Source organism: Odontesthes bonariensis, chromosome 11 (genome assembly GCF_027942865.1).
Source record: "Odontesthes bonariensis isolate fOdoBon6 chromosome 11, fOdoBon6.hap1, whole genome shotgun sequence".
In the NCBI taxonomy this organism is placed as follows: domain Eukaryota; kingdom Metazoa; phylum Chordata; class Actinopteri; order Atheriniformes; family Atherinopsidae; genus Odontesthes; species Odontesthes bonariensis.
In genome coordinates, this window is record NC_134516.1 from 19412400 (window position 1) to 19431056 (window position 18657).

General features: G+C 41.5%; 2 protein-coding genes across 5 annotated transcripts in view; both read right to left on the reverse strand.

Moving 5' to 3' along the window:
- The window catches only part of LOC142391792 (gamma-aminobutyric acid receptor subunit gamma-3-like), a 155006-nt gene extending 145719 nt beyond the window's left edge, over nt 1-9287 (reverse strand). The window contains exons 1-2 of the mRNA XM_075477862.1: nt 9054-9287; nt 8542-8696 (exon numbers count right to left, since the gene is read on the reverse strand). Coding sequence (XP_075333977.1) covers nt 8542-8696; nt 9054-9109 — 211 coding nt within the window. The 5' untranslated portion in view covers nt 9110-9287. The remainder of the gene's footprint in view (nt 1-8541; nt 8697-9053) is intronic.
- A 2762-nt stretch (nt 9288-12049) lies between these two features.
- The window catches only part of LOC142391795 (gamma-aminobutyric acid receptor subunit alpha-5-like), a 33975-nt gene continuing 27367 nt past the window's right edge, over nt 12050-18657 (reverse strand). For 2 of the 4 annotated variants that reach the window (XM_075477865.1, XM_075477866.1), the window contains one exon: nt 12050-17010. In XM_075477865.1, coding sequence (XP_075333980.1) covers nt 16711-17010 — 300 coding nt within the window. In that variant the 3' untranslated portion in view covers nt 12050-16710. The remainder of the gene's footprint in view (nt 17011-18657) is intronic. The other 2 variants (XR_012770606.1, XR_012770605.1) reach the window with 2 other exon arrangements.

An 18657-nucleotide genomic window follows, 5' to 3' on the forward strand; every position in this document is an offset into this window, starting at 1 on the left:
CAGATTCGGTTTCTATTTCTGATACACACCTGGCTTTCATCTGAATCCTTTTGAAGTCCTCTTTTTTTTTTAAACATGTATTTATTGGTTTTTCATGTTAATATAACAACCAACAGTTTAAACTGTAAGAAAATAATAGTTAAATGATTAAAAAAGATACAATAAACCACAGTAATTAGACAGCAAATCACTGTGCAATGAGTATGAAATATTGAAAATAAGAAAAAATAAATAAGAAAATAAACACAAATAAATAAAAAATAATAATAAATAAAATAAAAAATAAAAAAGTATTCAAAATGTAGGTTACAGCTTGCACTCCCAACAAACCAATTAAATACTTTTAATTTTCTCATTCTCCCTCCCTCAACAGTTCCAGAAATATGCTCCAAATGTCATAAAATTCAGAAGCCCTCTTTCTAACAATATACGTGTGTTAAACCACATCTGTGACCACAAATTAATAGATATAGATGCACCAAAGCAGAGCACGGTTAAAGATATGGTTCCAATCCCAAACATACAAATCAACCTGCTTATTCATACGCACATAGGATCTGTCTCTCTGAGACAGACTTAATTGTTAATGCCAGACATTTTTCTGGAGCCGATAATGACAGCTATGTTTGCAGAGACCCGGTCAATCCGTGGAGATGAATAGCTTGTTAGTCACGGACAATTACAGCCTTCAGTCGCTGCCTACGATCACACACAAGGAGCCACTGGGTTGGGTCTATACTGAGCAGCTGTCGGGTTAGCTGAATGTGTTCCTAATGCCAGAGTGAGAAGCAGCAACAGGACGGCCCGGTCAGGGGAAACCTCTCCGTGTGAAATCAGGACTGTGATTACACTGCGTTTTGATGGTCATTTCTCTTGTGATCATACCAACTTCTTGGTGCACTTGTGCCAAATGGACCATCCATTATGTTTAAGGCTTTAAACTGCAGGACAGCTATTAAACAATCACACAGTTAAAGCATTCTTTGGATTTCTCCATCTGATGCCATAGTTCTGATTGGACATAAGGCCATCATTGCAAGTAAACGCCTTATTTTGGTCCAGATACCCACATGGTTAAGCTAAAGAAGGGAGTCCTTAAAGCTTGATGCCTGCACAGTTAATTTCATTGGTTTTCATGTTCCTTAAAGTGAAAAAAGGACCAATGTCAATTTGGTTAGCTGTTTTTTTCCTCTTTACCGTATTTTCTGGAGTATAAGTCGCACTTTTTTTCATAGTTTGGCTGGTCCTGCGACTTATATATCAAAATATATATCATTTAACATGTTTTTAAAGGTAAAATTCATACTGACTGACATGAACCAAGGAGTAAACATTGCTATCTCCAGCTGTGAGAGGACACTCGTAGCTTGGGACAACGATATTCGAACAAAGAAAGCTAATCGCGGGCTGAAAGCAAGATGGCCACAGCTGGAGGAACGAGTCCACAGGTGGGTGCTTGAACCAAGTGCTTGTGCCAAGTGATTGTGAGATCTGACTTTTTCTGGATGAACGATTTTGTGATGCAAATGTATTACTCTTTTGAACGCATATTGTTTTAAGAAGCAAAACGCTTTATTTTTTAAACCCCAGCCAACTAGCCGGACTACCTTCATCAACACCGAAACGAGGCTGGAACTCGGCTCACAGGACGCAGCAGGGGTTAAGAAAATGTTTAGAAATTATATTGCTAGTATGGGATGTTATTCAGCTTCATGTCAAAAGAGGCAAACTATCCCTTTAAGACAACTTCTAATGATCAATTGTACACTTTTACCCACCAGTGGGTCAAATCCAGTGGCACTTAGATTAAAACGTTACAGATATTTATCGTTAGTCCATCACCTCCTCAATGTTTCTCTGGTACTCAAACCAATTGGCTACAACTAGAGATGATAAGCTTAAAAAATGGCTCAAATATGAGGCATAACTTTCAAAAATAAGTTTTCTAAATCAGCTGAAAACTCTTAGCAAATGTTGCTCAAACGGAAGGAGATTGTGCATACGTTGTGGGTTTCTTCCTGCAGATGCTTTTCCATGGGCTCAGTTTTCGTGGACACAAAGACTTGAATTTGCCTTAAATGTATCTTTTAATTTGTCGGAGGACTGGTGTATCGCCAGAGTGCCACTCTGACCCAACACTAATTGAACTCTTTGAATCATTCTGTCTTCCAAACTCTGATTGTGTGTTTCTGCACAGCACTCATGGCGCACAATGCTTTCCACTCCAGCCCACTTTGTCCTCGATCCAGCAGTGAGCACATCTCACATCTCAGCAGAGTAGACCGGGATCACCCAGATCTCACACAGTGATCACACTCTGAACCCAAAAGGAAAGTGACACAATAGGGACACAAAAGCATCTCATCTTCCTCTAATGCACACTTCTTCTTATGGGTTAAGGTGAGGCTCAACACTGGTTCTGCTCAGGGGGACGTGGGTTGATTTTTCTTTTTTTTTTCTCATCAAACAGACCAGTCACCCACTTTATATGAAGATTAGGCTCATGGCTGACTTCATAAGTCTGGAAGAGACAAGAGGGAAGCAAACCAAGGCAAGAAGATAATAACCCTGTTAGGCTGTAGTATCTTGTAGGTTTCTAGGCTTCACTCTTGTGGAACGTATTCGTATTTTCTACTGATTTAAAAAAGTTCTGAAGTGGAATAACTCCATGATTAGATGGAAGGTGGTATAAATTGTTGAGAAATTTGCTTATTTGGTGATGTTAGATGAGAAGAATGAAGTCTGTAACTGAACTGCTAAAGCTAGCAGGTGCTTCCTTTAGCTTAGCTTGATGGCTGGAAGAAGGGGAAAACAGCTAGCCTGTCTCTGAGTAAAGATTTGATTTTCTTGGTAGTATATATATGTAAAGAAATAAGTGCTTAATTGGTTTGTAGCTGCTGAAGTTACAGCACACAGCTAAGACATAGCACATGTTATTTTCCCAAACAAGCAAGCTCCTCAAACTATTATGCTAAGCTAAGCTAAGCTTACCATGATTAGCTAAACAATGTCCGAAGCATCTATGGCCATTTTGTGAAGGTGGATTTGATTGAAATGTTGAATAAATTGTTAAACTCAATGGTACACTGGAAAAAATCAAAGTCTTTAACAAGTATATTTGTCTCATTTCTAGTCCAAATATCTCATTACACTTAATATAAGACACAACTGCCTAACAAGTAACATTTCAGCCAGATATAGGGACTTGTTTTGAGACAATACATCTGGAATATCTTGTTAAATGAAAAAGTCTTGAAAACAAATTGTTTTGAGTCACATATCATATGAAACAAGCTTTTTTTTACATTTGAAGAGGTTTTTAAGCTAATTTCAAGATCACTTTTATCTCAAATGTCTTAAATATCACATCTTATTTCAAGAAATCTTGACAAGCCGATTTTCACTAGTTCCATTGGCAGATTTTTTTTGTATTTGTTGTTTTTTTACTTATTTTTGGAGGGGCATTTTTTTCCAGTGTAGAGCCATTTTCCCCCTCCACTGTGTGAATTTAGCCCATCAGTTTCAGCTCAGGCTTCGGTGTGAGCTACAAAAACGTGGTCAGTTGATACAGAAATCTTAGACATGCTCAGGACAACATGATGTACGCTGCTACCACAGCCAGCAGCTCACAAACAAGCAGAATGTTGCTCACATTCGTTAAAAAAGGCAAACAGAAAGTATTGTTTGATTTATGTTTAAATCAATGTGTGTTTGTGTGTGTGTGTATGACTAATTTAGACCGAATCCAGGTGTATCAGGGAGGTGAGCCACTCTTTTATGACTTCAGAAGCAGCCTGTATAAGTGAGTGTACTTGTTATTCTGTGTGTGTGTTTCTCTGCATTTGTTCTCAACTAAACCCACTCTTTTTTCTTTTTTCTTTTTTTTACAATGACTTTAATGTCCCAGATCTGTCTTTGACTCAGCGTCATCTCCGACTGTGTTCGTCTGTGCATTTATTTATCTATTTCTTACCACACACACACAAGGGTTTGTGTCGCCGCGCATTTTCCTGCTTAGACATTAACATTTCATGGGCGACAACAAGGTTTGTCAACTGGATCTCATCAAAATTTTACTCTTAATTACAAAAGCAGAGCTGGAGGGAGATTCCCCCCCTGCAAGGAGAGCTGCAGGGCTGAAAGAGCTGCCTGCATAGGCGAGAGGATAAGTGAGATTCTCATCGGGTGAAAACTGCTGCTTGTTCATTTTAATATCCCAAGACACACAAACAACCACGAGGAGATAAATTTTCTTGTTAGAGCACAAACTTCCCAGAACTCAGTGGTGGGTTTATGTACAACTATTGTTATTTTTTCCTGCGGTTTTGCACTAATTTCATGATTTTTGTTTTTTATTGGAAACATATTTCCACGTATTTTGATACATAGAGCAACGAAAGACAGAAAAAAGGTAAATGTGCTTTCTATTTTTTTTAAAAAAGAGCATCTGGTAGCACCAGATTTGAGAAATCAACAAGTCGTACATTTAAAATCGACACGTTCCTGTGGTTAGTATAAATTCATAGAACCAGGAACACCCCTGAAAAGTGGAGATGATGAACATACATCGGGGCTGCATCAAGAAACGCGAGTTTAATTGTCTCACATTTCGAGGAAAAAAAACATGTACTGCCGAAGCAAAATCCGGAAACATTTCTCCCCTTTTTTTTCCACCGTTTCTCCTTTAATATGCTAACATTGAAATTGTTTGGCGTCCTGTCCTCCAGGCTGAAAAGAGAAGGACAATCCGACATGTTATCAGCACATAGTTCAAAAAACAAGAATCCATGGTGATATATAGGTGCATCAGTGCATGTGGCATGAGTAATTCCCTCATCCCTGAAGGCACCATTAATGCTGAATGATATATGAAGGTTTTATAGCAAGATACAACCATCCAGACAATGTGCTTTTCTAGAAAGCTCTAATTTATTTCAGCAGAAGGTCTCAAACCAATTTTTTCTTTTTTAAATACCACAACTGCTCGGCTCTATTATAAAGACAGAAAGAAGTAGATAAAAACTGGTTGAGGAAGCTGTCCTCCCTGCTGTACAGACCTGACACCCAAACAATTGGTGTATTCAAATAGATACAACAAAGAAGATCAAGAGCAGCCGGAAAACACGCAGAGGTGATGCAACACAGCTGGCTTTGTCCACACTGAGGCATATAAATCTGGAAAAGAATTACAGAATTATGTAAAACTACCATCAAGAAGGCGATGACAAGAGAAAGATAAAATGTTTAAGTACTAATATATGTATGAATAGATGTTTAAAGCAGATTATCCTCCAGGTAATATGTCCGTTTATCACAAAGTGACAAAATCCCCTGCGGTCTGAAATGTTTGGACATGCTTTGGTCAAAATGTCCCGGTGGAACGGTACAACAGCTCCATTTTCAGCCATGTTTTCACAGCTCTGTTCACAGCAGCTGGTTTTATCAACCCCCTCTTACACATGTTTCTTTTGAGCTTCATTCGATCATTTCTTCTGTAAACTATAGATCTGCTTATGCTCATTATTTCCCATTAAAATGTTCACTCTCGAGCCCATAAGAAGGGATTTGGTTTCATCGTTCTCCCGCTTTAAGTATTTCCATTTATTGCTACTTTATAGTAGCCTGGGCGAAAGCCGACTGTTGACTCCGTCAAACAGTCTGGGAAAACCCAAGAGGAATCCGTTCCCATGGAGGGTGGGACCTTACTCAGTAACTTAAATTCATTGGAGTAACGGAGTTCCCTTAACCAATCGGTAATGTTTAGAAATGACGTAGGTTATGCGCCGAGGTTCATGCTTACTCTCGCGAGGCTCTAGCTCGCGAATCACGCTTCCCACATCCGCTTTCATTATACCGGTACCATTTGATAAATCAAACTTTTCCCAAAGCCAGTTGGAAGGAGAGCTACGACATCCTTGCCACTAACAATATTGACGAGGCATTCCTCTTGCTCTCGTTTTAATTGTGTAATGCTCTCCAGAGTTGAGACAACTTCATGGATAGCTTCTAGCGTTCTTCCGTCGCCATGTTTATTTCCGCTGCGGTTGAACTACAATTATATGGACTACAATGGACTCCGCGCGTGAGTTCTGCGTCACCACTCGCAACTGTTTGCTGATTGGCAAAACACTGAGCGAACCGAGGTAGGGTGATTTGGCCAGACTATGTGCGGAGCCAAAATCTTTGGGCGGAAGTACGTAGGATGGCGTCGCCAGGCTAACTTTATAGTTCTGCTTCACAGCATTTCGGAGGGAAACGTTCACGTTTTACCTCACACTTTATTTAGTAATGCTAAAGCTATTTAATAGGGCTCCAAAGGAAAAGTACTGCTTATCTGTTTGAATACATCGAACATGTACTTTAACTTTGGACACTTTAAGTACATTTTAGCTTTCTGAATGTAGCTTTCTCCACTGTTTGTCCTCAATGTCTTTTACTCTCTTCTGGGTAAAACCTATAGGATATAGGAGTGTTTTCAGGGGTAAAAGCCTTTTTTTTTTTTTTTTTTATCTATTTATTTAACTTCAGCATCATCGCAGTAAGCTGAGGGAAGCAAAACAACCCAAAACAATGTGCTTAAGCAGCTCCCAAATGGTTTCCACGTATCAGATTGTGTTGCCGGTTGCAAATCTGAAATAATGAGGGAGAAGGAAATGCAGGGCAGGTGTGGAGCCAGATTGGAATATAACAAATATAAAAGCGGGACCACAGCAGCAACTATAGAGGCCACGTCAGCCCTCCATGTTTAGAATAACCATCAGGATCCAGAGTCATGAATAACCCTCAATTATCACACTGATAACCACACCCTGCACGCAGCAGTCAGTCACAAACCAAGACAAACTGCTTTGATTTCACACAAAACGACTCGGTAACTTTTCCAGGCTGCAGCCCACCAAGGAGAACCCTCCTGGGTGTGGAACCGGCGAGCTTTGATTACAGAAATCTGACCCTCCGAGGAGCTGGGAGCTGTGATTGCACCACAGGCTGTTTGCAGAAATGATGTCACTGCAATCAGAGGAAGGATGGGAACTCCAGCTCCCACAATGCACCTCTCCCTCTCACACAGAACAAACCCGGTCGGAAAGCGTTTCAGATTCACTGAGGGCACGGCTTTTTCTATTTTAGGGGGCAAGATGGCCCCCAGTGGTTGGTGGCAAAAATTGGATAAAAGATGTGGTCGCTGTCAGGTTTCAGGTTTCAGTTCCATCACGATGCGTTTTCCAGACTATTCAGCAGTTTTCAAATGGATTCATTCAGATGGAGAAGTGGGAATTTTCTCAGGCAATAAAGGGACATTTAAAAATCGTCTCATTTCTGCTATATTTTCTCTATTTGACAGAAACGAGCAGCATTTTATAAACATGCTTCTGTGTTTTCTAACCAAGCAATTAACTGGCAACCCATTCTCCAACCTGGACCCTGGAGATCCAGTGGTGCTCACACAGCTGTATGGGTTCTTAGTCAGATGGATAAACCCACTAAGTTAGAGGCTTCCAGCAGGTAAGTTTGAGGTGGCCCCATTTGGCTTTTTAATATTTGAGCTTATAGAATTGGGGGAAATGGTCTGAAAGCCCTTCTGTACTCTGTTCTTCTCTCCAGATGCAGCCAATAGTAAAACCAAATTCCATCCTTTTCCAAAGAAGAGCGCACCAGACTCCCGTTTAAAGATTTCGGGCCTGTTTACTCTTTGAAATGAAAGAATCGTTGTGTGAGCCTTTCATCGTCACTTTATTGGTGATTTATTCCCTTTCTCTGCTGCTGGATCTCATCATTTAAGACTATAGGCAGCAGCTACTGCTCCTCTGCTGATTGGTGCTCATACCTGCAGGCCTGAGAGGAACACCTGCAGGTTTTTCAGTTGAGACTAAGCGACTGTGCGTTAGCATTCAGAAAGGAGCCCTCAGAAGAATCCAACAGTTTTTGATTTGCTAGCTTTTCTTCTAAGAGGACTGCAGTTTTGGAGGTTCACCGTGTGCAGTAGATCCCTGTTTTAAGGCACTTTTTGGTGGACTCTGGATTGTTTTTGAGTGACGGGGCTGGTTTTCCCTGATAAACAACACTGATTGCATCGTGCAGTCTGTAGATAGCCGACATGAAAACGACTCTGAACTGGAACCGCTTTTGTCGTGCTTTTTCTGGTGTCAGCTCGTCAACTGTGGGGATTTTCTGCTATTATTCATCATTAATTAATGGCACTCCTTACATTACTGCACTTGTGACAGATGACAGATTTTAGCCTTGGATAATAGTGGCGGTAATAGTGTTTTTGTTGTGCGTAAAATCGAGAAATCAACGGTGCGTAAAACCATTAAAAACGAGGCGTTTGAATCTAAGGTTAAGTGTTAAGATGATAAAGCCGTGCAAAAGGGGGCTAAAGGGAGGGAGGGGGGGGGGGGCATCTTCTTTCCTCCCAAAGCAGCGTCACCGGGTTCAGGTTTTCAGCGCCACAGACGCAGATCTCCTCTAAAGTTTCCCTGCTATTAGAAACAAGATCCCAAGTCACCCGCGAGCGCTCGCGGCCCCGCTTTCAAGTCTCACCTCCGATGTCGGGCCGCAGCGTCTTGTCGTATTCCTTCAGCAAATTGTTCAGTATCAGTGTGGCGTCCTCCTGGTGCGAGCGGGGCACCAGCATTTGATTGACAGTCGTGTCGTGGAGATCTTCGTCGTCGTCGCCATATTCCAGTAAATCGGAGCTGGAGAGGAAAAATGACAAGAGGCGGAGGCGCGTTAATCAGGCTTTCCTCTTTTTTCTTTGTCATGAAAACTTTGTCGCAGCAGCTAAACATTACAAGCGGCGATGCGCGCGCCTCATATCTGTAAAAGCCCCAGACTGTTGGTTTGGGCGCAGCTGGGTCTGTTTTCTCTTTCTACAGAATGGTGTATTTGTGTGGGGAAATCCCTAAAGATAAAAAAAAAAAAAAAAAAACACCACTACGTGCCTTATTATCAGAGTCTTTGTCGTCATATTCCCAACTTTTAAAGCTCCAGAGAAACACCCCCCAGCTGTTGAGCATGCAAATGAGTGATAAAAAGGTGCGGATCCGACTCACCGAGCATGCTGGGCGAGCAGAAGTGTGAGGAGGATGACCACAAACTTGATTGTCATTTTCCCACTGGCGGATCACCCTCTCATCACAGGAACTGGTGCGCGGAGACCCCGGCGTGTGCTGCTGCCGCTGCTGCGATCAAGTACCAGTACAGTAGGTGTGTACCCATCAATCCCAGATCTGAACTTCCTCATCCGCCCACGCACTTTCTTCTGCGCGTCATGTGCGGCCGCACAACAGCGGTCTCTACGCCCCCCCCTCCCTCCCTACCCTACCCTATCCTACCCACCGACTCGGTCCAACTCGCTCCTCGCAGGAGGGCTTCCTCCGGGAGAGCACCCGGCGATCAATCAGGGTGATGAGTCCAGCCGATGGGGTGGGAAGAGGGAGGAGTGGGAGTCGAATTGACGGGATCCAGCGGCGCCTCCCTCCTCCCTCCTCCGGAGCGCCTGTGTGGGCAACAGCCTGCTTGGGTGACGCTTGTCTGCTGCTGGAGAAGGTGCTGAACCTTCAGGAAGATGAGCGTGACTCATGCACCGTGCACGCTACCTGGATCCCAACTGTGGGGCATTGTTAAGATGAGAAGCGCACACGCCCTCCTTTCCATTTGCGGGCTGCGTCATGATCGGCTTCACCTCCTGCACGTGCATGGAAACATCTCGACGCGCGGATATCACTGAAATGAATTAGCTCCCAGTCTGCAGCTGCTTTTGGTTTGGCCTCGCGGCGCTCGGAGAGCAAGTAAAACCCACCTAAAGTGGATCTGCTTTGTGTTTTACTGTAAAGCTGCACTGTGCCCCCGTTTAAAAGTAGGCTATGAATCAACTGTAAGCACTTTTAAATCCAGGTTAAAAACATTTCTTTTTTCTTTTTTCCCCTCTTCTTTGATTGCTTAACTGTGTTTTAATTTTGATTCTGTTTTTTTCTCTTTAAATGCCCTGTCTTTATGTAAAGCACATTGAATGAAATGCGCTATAGGCTATGAATAAAGATGCCTTACTTTGCCTATGAAATATAAGAAACTCGTGACACAATCTCCATGGAGAGTAGTTAAACTGCGCGTGCGGTGCTTCTTAGTGTTGGTGTTTGAGGTTTGCTTGATGAGGATCTCAACTGGAAGTCATTTTTTTTAGACTTTACACCGCCGTGCATGTGCCACAGAGTCGCAGCGAGGCGCGCGGCTCAGTATGGGCAGAAAGAGCGCCGAGGGGCTCTGCTGCCCCCTGGTGGCCGCAGAGCGCCACGCGTTTCCAGCCGGGAGCAGCAGGTCGGTGCTGCTGCCAGAGGATTAACTTCTTGACCCCGCTTGAATAATTGAGCTGACATTTAACACAAAAGAACACGGAGCTGATTATTTTGTTCAGTGTTAAATATCAGCAGCCAAATATAGCTCGCGGTACTTGTACAACAAAATGTGCGGTAAATGTGCGCTGTCTCCTGAAGGAATGCCCCCCCCCCGCCCCCCCACCCTCTTTGAGCGGTGAATATTTAACTGGATCACAGATGCAACAGTGTGGCCTATGAACATCATTTTACTGCTCAACGTTTCTATTGGAGCTGTGGCAAGGGTCAGAGTCTGAGCATTTGGGATATGTTACATCAATCTGGACACTTTTAACCTAAAAACTTGTAGTTTAGTGGATTCAGGAACTACTGGTTCTTTAGGGTGTTACCCTAACTTTTTTAACCGATTCAACTAAAAAAAAGATAGATTTCTTGGTATTTAAACTTTTGATTACCATCAGTCTGATATAAAGTAGGCTACACCAAGTACAAAATATATGGTAACTGCACTGTTTCTTTAGAAGGAATGACCCCATTGTTGTGGCCTAAGACCAGAATTTCTTTATATGAGCTGTAATGCAGTCTTAGATGTGCAGAATTACAACATCTGACCACTTCTGACCTAAAAATAATTTGTTTAGAGGACTCTGGAACTATCGATTTGTTACAGTATCATTACTACTCCTACTCTAACTGCATTCATATGGAGGAATGACAGACAGAGCTGCCATTTAACTAATAAATATGTATACATTTATATTTATATACATAGTCAGATATGGAGAATCATTAGCCAATATATATATATATTGTGGCAAATGCACACCTTTTGGGAACAACCAGCTTATTGCAGTATCACTGTTACTATCAGGGCTGCTATTTAACATAGAAATGATAAAAAATAAAAAATTCTGTTAGATCTGTTAGAGTCATCAGCCAAATATAGGGTCATTTTACTGCAAAACGTGTGGTAAATGTGCACCTTTTAACCTCAAAACGAGTAGTTCAGAGGATTTGGGAACTACCTGCACTGACCTGGAAGAATAACTGATGGCATCAAACTCCAAAAAGACAGAGTTTCCTTCATTGTTAGTGTTAAGTATCATCAGCTGAAACGTACAGTGGGCTACTTTTTGTATAAAATGTACGGTAAAAGTATACGTTAATGTCCTAAACATGAGGATTTGGGAACAAGTGGTCACTTAGAAATGTGATATAGTCGTAAAACATTCATTTAAAAAGATGATTGATGATTTCTCTTAGATATTAAGTAGCAGTAGCTACTACTAAATTTAGTAGTTTAGTGATGAAATGTTGCATGTAATACTTTTATCATATTTTACTTTGTGTTTAAAGGCAGAAACTATGTAATCGTCATCCTTCACTGATTCATTGATTGTAGTTTCCTGAACATTTTCGGAGCAGTAAGACAAAGCTAATCAGGCTTTTGAATTTAAAAGGCAATTTACAGAGAATTTAAGGCAAATTTGTCCGACTTATGGAAAATAATCAAGCAACTTTGAGCAAATGGCGAATGAAAGTTTAGTGATGAAAGTACCGAGTCAAAACTCCACCAGCGGGTGACGGTGTTGGATGTCCTTCTTTTTAAAGAGTCGCTTTCATCGTGGCATAAAGAAGCCTCATTTGAGCACCAGCAGTGCGTGATATAAGCAACGTGACTCACGGCATCTTTGTTGAACCTTTTTATTTGGTCATTTTAAGTGTAATACACAATACAAATATAGTACACAAAACAGTTAATGAGTGGCACAAGACCAGCTACAATGGAGTTGCTGTATTTCTGCAAAAAATGTCAGCAAAAGTCTTAGTTTAATGTTTCCTTTAAAGGAGATGAATGAAGTTCCTGTTTGATCAACTAAAAACTAGAGAATTTCATGCAACTGTCGCCATCTTATCTCATGGAGTGTCTCCGAGCTGGCTGCCGGATGTGTGTTACATCGTTACATTCCCCAGCTGAGAGTCTGAAACTGAGCCAGCTTTGGATAAAGTACACACAATCAGTCGTAAATTTGTCCCGTAACACGCACCAGCCACAGCTGGCCAGACATCCACACTGAGAAAAACAAGTGTTTGTTATCGGGCTGAGCCAGGCGGGGCTTAAACTGGTGGGGAGTGCTTTGCTGTAAGGGGCCCCCCTGACTGGGTGAAAGCAACTTAAGCGGAACTAAATCCCCTTTCTGACAGATGTATGGCAGATGAGTCTGTCACAGTGGCTGAGGGGGGGGGGGCAGTCACTTCTTGGCTGGCAATAGAAAGATTTCCTTGGTTGGATGGATCGGTAGATGTTTGATGATCTTGGATGTCGTCTTCCCAGTTCTAACTGTGTGGGGATCCTCTGAAGTCATAGCTTTCGTGTCTTTTCAGCACATCATCATGTGGGGGAGGAAGAAAAGATCATCAGATGTTATGAAGTTTCACTTTTCCCGGGAGCTAAATTCACACGTTTGGTGATATAACGGTAAGATTTGGAGATATTTCAGCCTGATAAGCACTGCTGTCCACAGAGAAAGTGCTTATTATAAGTCCATTTCATTGAATAAAGGGGTGCCGGAACAATTCGACTCAACAAATGATCTCAAATGTGTTAAATGACTCAATAATGAGCACGCACGCAGCAGAATTGGCAAGGGAACTCGTGCACGCACAGACACACGGTTGGAGATCGTTATCAGGGAAGATATCTGGTCTGCTCATCTGCACTTCGGCTGGCATTTCAGACTTTCAAATTGTATTCTGCTTGTATTTCTTACACTGTTGCTGTGCTCTAACAAGCACCCAAACGTCACCTTAGTTGACAGATAGCGGCACCTTGTTTTTCCCAAAAGTTGCTGCCATCTCATGTCACAAAAAGTCCAAATAAGAGTGCTTTGGAGAGAATTTCACACTGGAAAAAATCAAAGTCTTACCAAATATATTTGTCTCATTTCTAGTCCAAATATCTCATTACACTTAATATAAGACACAACTGCCTAACAAGTACTATTTCAGCCAGATATAGGGACTTGTTTGAAGACAATACATCTGGAATATCTTGTTAAATGAAAAAGTCTTGAAAACAAATTGTTTTGAGTCACATATCATATGAAACAAGCTTTTTTTGACATTTGAAGAGGTTTTTAAGCTAATTTCAAGATCACTTTTATCTCAAAAGTCCTAAATATCACATCTTATTTCAAGAAATCTTGACAAGCCGATTTTCACTAGTTCCATTGGCAGATTATATTTTTTTTGCTTATTTCAAGCAAAATCGTCTTTTATTTGTTGTTTTTTAAACTTATTTTTGAAGGGGCATTTTTTCCATTGCAGACAGATATACCGAAAGTTGGGTCCACTTTGAGTCTGCAATGCAAAGCACATAAAGGAGCAGCTGACGTCATCACCAAGCTAGCACAGTGAAACAAACACTTTGTGTTATGTTAACGCCCCCCCCAGCAGCAGATGAGAGGCAACTTCAGTGTCCAACATCAGATTTATTAAAGAAGAGGAAACTCTTCTACTGAGAACACGGATCCTTTTGTTCCTGAGTATGTCTCACCGTAGACCAACGAGTCGGGCATGCTGTGCGATTGGGATCCCCAGCCATCACGCCACAGCGTGTGCTCGCTGCTTCTCGTTCAGTCGAGTTAGCGTAGAAATAAAAAACAAATCAGCTTCAGCTCAAAGATCTCAAAGCTCTTTGTTCGACAAGCAACAGCAGCAAAGCAAGTAATTCCACACACAAGTACACAGAATTTCAGGGAAAAGATATCCAAGACATGGACACACTCTTAATAAATTGAAAGTCAACATTAATGACTTTGGCAATTTCTTCTTCAAAAAGGGCTTAAAAATGGAAATGTGAATGAGAACCTTAATGTTCTTATTTTCCATAAGAGAAAAGAGCTGAAAATAAGACTATTTACACGACTCCCTTAAGACACTTTGGCCTAATTTCCCAAAATCTATGCAGTTTCAAGGTTACATCTCACCAGGGTTCAAGAGTTCCCAGAAAAATCAACGTGTTCCAGTGAAAGTGGGTTCACTTGGAGCATGAAATGAAATCCATACAAACAGTGTGTATGGAGTTCAGTTCAGTTCCCAATAACCATCTGTCTGAAGTGAGATCTGGGCAATGGAAAACCAGAGAGCCCAATATATCAGAAGCTTATTGACTGTGTTGTTCACTTATATTCACCTTTGTCAGAGAATAAAGTACTAAATAATAAGAGGTTTCTGAAAAGTTGGGCATAAATAACCCGTCAAATGATTTTGTTGACCTATTAGCAACTGAGCTAACGAGCTACCTAGCTGGCAAGCTAGCAAGCAAGCAAGCTCTTCGGGGAAAACTTTTGTAGCTAATTTTAAAATCTCTTTAATGAAACTTTTAATGGAATTAAATCACGTACAGACCCTAGAACAAATTGCCAAAAAGAATCAACAGCGGCATACAGAGAAAACAAGACATTTATGTGTGCTAACATCTAGTGCTAGCATGTTCTCAGGTGGTTAGCGATAGCGAGAGATATTTAGCGAAGATGTGCCACTTTTTTTACTGACACAAAACTGAGTCGGTTCCTGACAGAGTTGTGCTTAAAGGCAGAAACTATGTAATAATTATCCTTCATTGATTCATTGATTTTTGTTTCCTGAACATTTTCGGAGCATTAACACAAAGCTACTCAGGGTTAGGGTTGCCAACCGTCCCTTGGAATCATCCCGTATTTAGAAACAAATGTACGCGTCCCGTATTGAGCTGAAAAGTGACGCACTTTGTCCCGTATTATCGTGAGAATAAAAAAAAATCAAATGTCTGTGGAATAAATGAATAACACGGCGCTTTATATGAAAATGTAAGGTAAACTTGCTGCCTGGCCCTCTCCTGCTCTGTGACCAATGAGCTGACAGCACATTCATAAAGGAGTACGACTATACGGAATCCCGCTCATCAAGTAGCGTTGAGTTGCGCATGCAAAATTGCATTGAGTTGAGTTGTGCATTAAGTTCATAAGTCCTATTTTTAAATATGTTTACAAGTTTACAAGTCTGTTTGCACTTTTGTTATTGTCTATGTATTGTTTTATATTTATTCATACAGTTTTAAGTTTAAGACAGATTTCTGTTTAAGAAAGATATTTATTTTATTCAGTTTATTTTGTTATTTTGTAATAAAGTACATTTCTGATTAAACATTTGTTTTCCATGTGTTTATATCACTCAAAAATATGCATTTAATTCAATTCAGGTTCGACTCAAATAGTTAAAAAATCATTTCACTTACAAAAAAAGAGCCAAAAAATAAATCACCACACCAGGAAGGGTGACGGCAATCGGGTCGGCCGTTCCTGCCAATGAGGTGTCCCTTTTTTTTTTTTTCAAGGAGTTGGCAACCCTACTCAGGGTTTTGAATTTCAAAGGCTATATAGAGAGACTTTAAGGCAAATTTGTCCAACTTATGGTAAAGAATTAAGCAACTTTGATCAAAGGATGAATAGAGATGTATATCTCAAGTTTGGCTATCAGTCTGCAGCACTGCAGTCAGGTTTTTTTTTGTAAAACTAGCTCCTGTGGATGGTAGTGTGAGTGTTTTATTCAAAAATACATGAGCAGGCTTGCCTAAATGGCATAGTTAACCCCTGTTGCCTCATTAAAATAAACTCTTACTCATTATTCACAGCAGTCGTCCTGTGCTAGTTGGCTTCTTTAGTAATAATCTAAAAAAATCAACACTTGTTTTTGGGGGTTTTTCCATTATTTTTCTTAGAGATTCTCTCTTCCAGTGCTTTTGGGAAACCAGGCCTGCAGCAAAGGGCTTTGAATCATAAAGCTGTACAACAATAATTAACAGGAAATGAAATGGGAAAATGGAAATGTTGTTTTAAACAAGAGAAATAAAACTAAATTATTAACACACCTGCAGCATTAATCACGATGCTTTCCCTCCACGTCTGGAGTTAGAAACCTTTTTTAAATCAGTTTTCCGAGATTCAAATGCTCTTCAAACAATGATTGACATATACATGGTCGGTATTCAAGACAAACAGGAGTCTGTGGTTTCCTGTTAAGGAGAACGTCATGCAGACTGCAGCGAGATAGACGAGTAAGAAGCAAAGCGGGCGCTCCCCTATCACAGTAGTCTCTGAAGCAGTTTCCTCATCATCGGGCGGTTTTTATTAGGCCGTGAAAAACAACAAAGGGATTCCCTTGCAGCCTTGCGTCCAGTCAAAGTGCTTGAATTCGATAGCTGAATATAGTTTTTGTTCTTCAAGCGCAGATATTGGTTTTTTACATCTTTTTTTTTTCGAAAGCGGAGAGCTTACAACAACCCCCTCTTCCTTTTAGTCCACTCACTCCCCCGCCTCAGCAAAAACAAGGGTGATTATGTCGAAGTGACGACTCCTTTCACAACCGGTTCTCTGTTCAGGTATGTCGCCCAGTAGACCAGGTTGAAGGTGCCGAACAGGACGGGGAACACTATCCGCGACATCTTGTCTATCTTGCTGACGCTGTTGTAGGTCTTCTTGGGGTCCACCATTTTGCTCTCAGAGGCTCGCAGCTGCAGAGACGTGGTGTTGGAGATGGTGGAGATGGACACATCCTTGGTGAGGTTGGGGGTGTAGTTGACGCCTGCCGAGCAAACGTTGTTGGGCTTCTTCGACAGCACCATGGGGTCTCGTTTCTAAAGTGGGACAGATCACACCAGGAACTGGATTAGTTTTCAGGTTTTAAGTGTGAGATGGTCAATTTGTTTCATTGGCTGTGTTCGAAACCGCATACTTCTCCTACTACTCATACTGACTTTTTTCCCGGATGCATACTAGATTCTCCGAAATGTTGGGTATGCATCATGAGGTTACTACTCATACTCAAACTACCCAAGATGCAACGTAACGTGACGTCGCCGATCGTCATTTCCTGTCAAAACGGCAGTTTCAAGCTAGCTACAACGAGGGTAGGTTCACTTCCTGTTTTCAAAACAAAAGCACCAATTGTATCGTAACGGCTTTCCCTATGATAAAAGGCAACGGGTATTTTATTTTGTGAAAATAACAGGAAGTGCGTTGCTCACTGCGGCTAGCTTTAGTAGCGCCGAATTCGTGGGAACAAAATTGTAAATAGCCGGTATTTTGTCAGGTTTTCAACACGTTGGGGATCTAAACGACTACTTTCTCACCTGAAAATGTTTCAAATGTTGCTAAAGTTTACAGAGTTTAGAGCTTAAGCGAAATCAGCTTCAGGCCGGCTAATTTCGGCTCGGGTAGGAGCGAAATGCATTGTGGGTAAACGCTCTGCATCTGTCTGATTGATCAGTATGTAGTATGTAGTATGCGGTTTCGAACACAGCCATTCTATCTGGAAACGGATAATGGTTGTAAAGAGGGCGGGTTACTGCGTATTCTAACTTTTTTCTCAGGTAGGAGCATTATCTCCACTGGTGCCTAGCTGTAATATGTGTGTGTCATGGTCTGTGGTCTCTTCTGTTAGCTTTTATTCTTCTGGTTTCGTTCACGTACTAACTGCTTCCCACCTCATGCTCTTAGTAAAGAAAATACATAATGCACTTTGGTTATTTACCATTACCAAATGTGGTTGTATGTAGATTTACAGCTGCAGCTTACAGATGTTCAGCCACTCAGTTTGTCTCTGCTGTATTCATATCACCAAGCAGAAGGCTGTATTCCCCAAAATGTCTTCATTATCATTATTAAAGTAGCCCTGAAATGACCATGGATACCTAAGGGCATATTCACACCTACCTCGTTTGGTCCGGACCAAACGACCAAACGGACCAGATTTTCGTTGGTTCGGACCTTTTGGGATGGTCTCTGAATACAAACCACCGAACTCTGGTCCGGACCAAACAAGCGGACCGAGACCGAGCTGAAAGGTCGGACTCGGTCCGGATCAAATGAACCCTGGTGCGGATCTTTTGGAGGTGTGAAAGCAGACCGGACCTAATCCCAGACTTTTTGCTTTTTTGTACCTCGGGAGCATCCGTCGTTTGTCTGCTGCTAGGTAACAGAACAGAGCGTCGTTCTTCTAATTACTAGACCGGCTGTGGTAAAGCTAACGAAAGACCGAAAATAATATTTCTAGACCGAAAATGAGTAGGGGACAAACGTGGGCCGAAGAGGAGACCCGTGCTCTTGTGGACGTTTGGGCAGATACGTCTTGCTTGAAGAGCCCGAATTGTCTCAGCTTGAGCACACATCAGCGTTCTCCTCCGTAGCCGCCTTGCCCTTTGTCGTCGTTGTTGATAAATTACTTGTACAGCAGCATAGTAATTACACAGTTGTGAAAATAGCAAAACGTTGAAAAAACATAT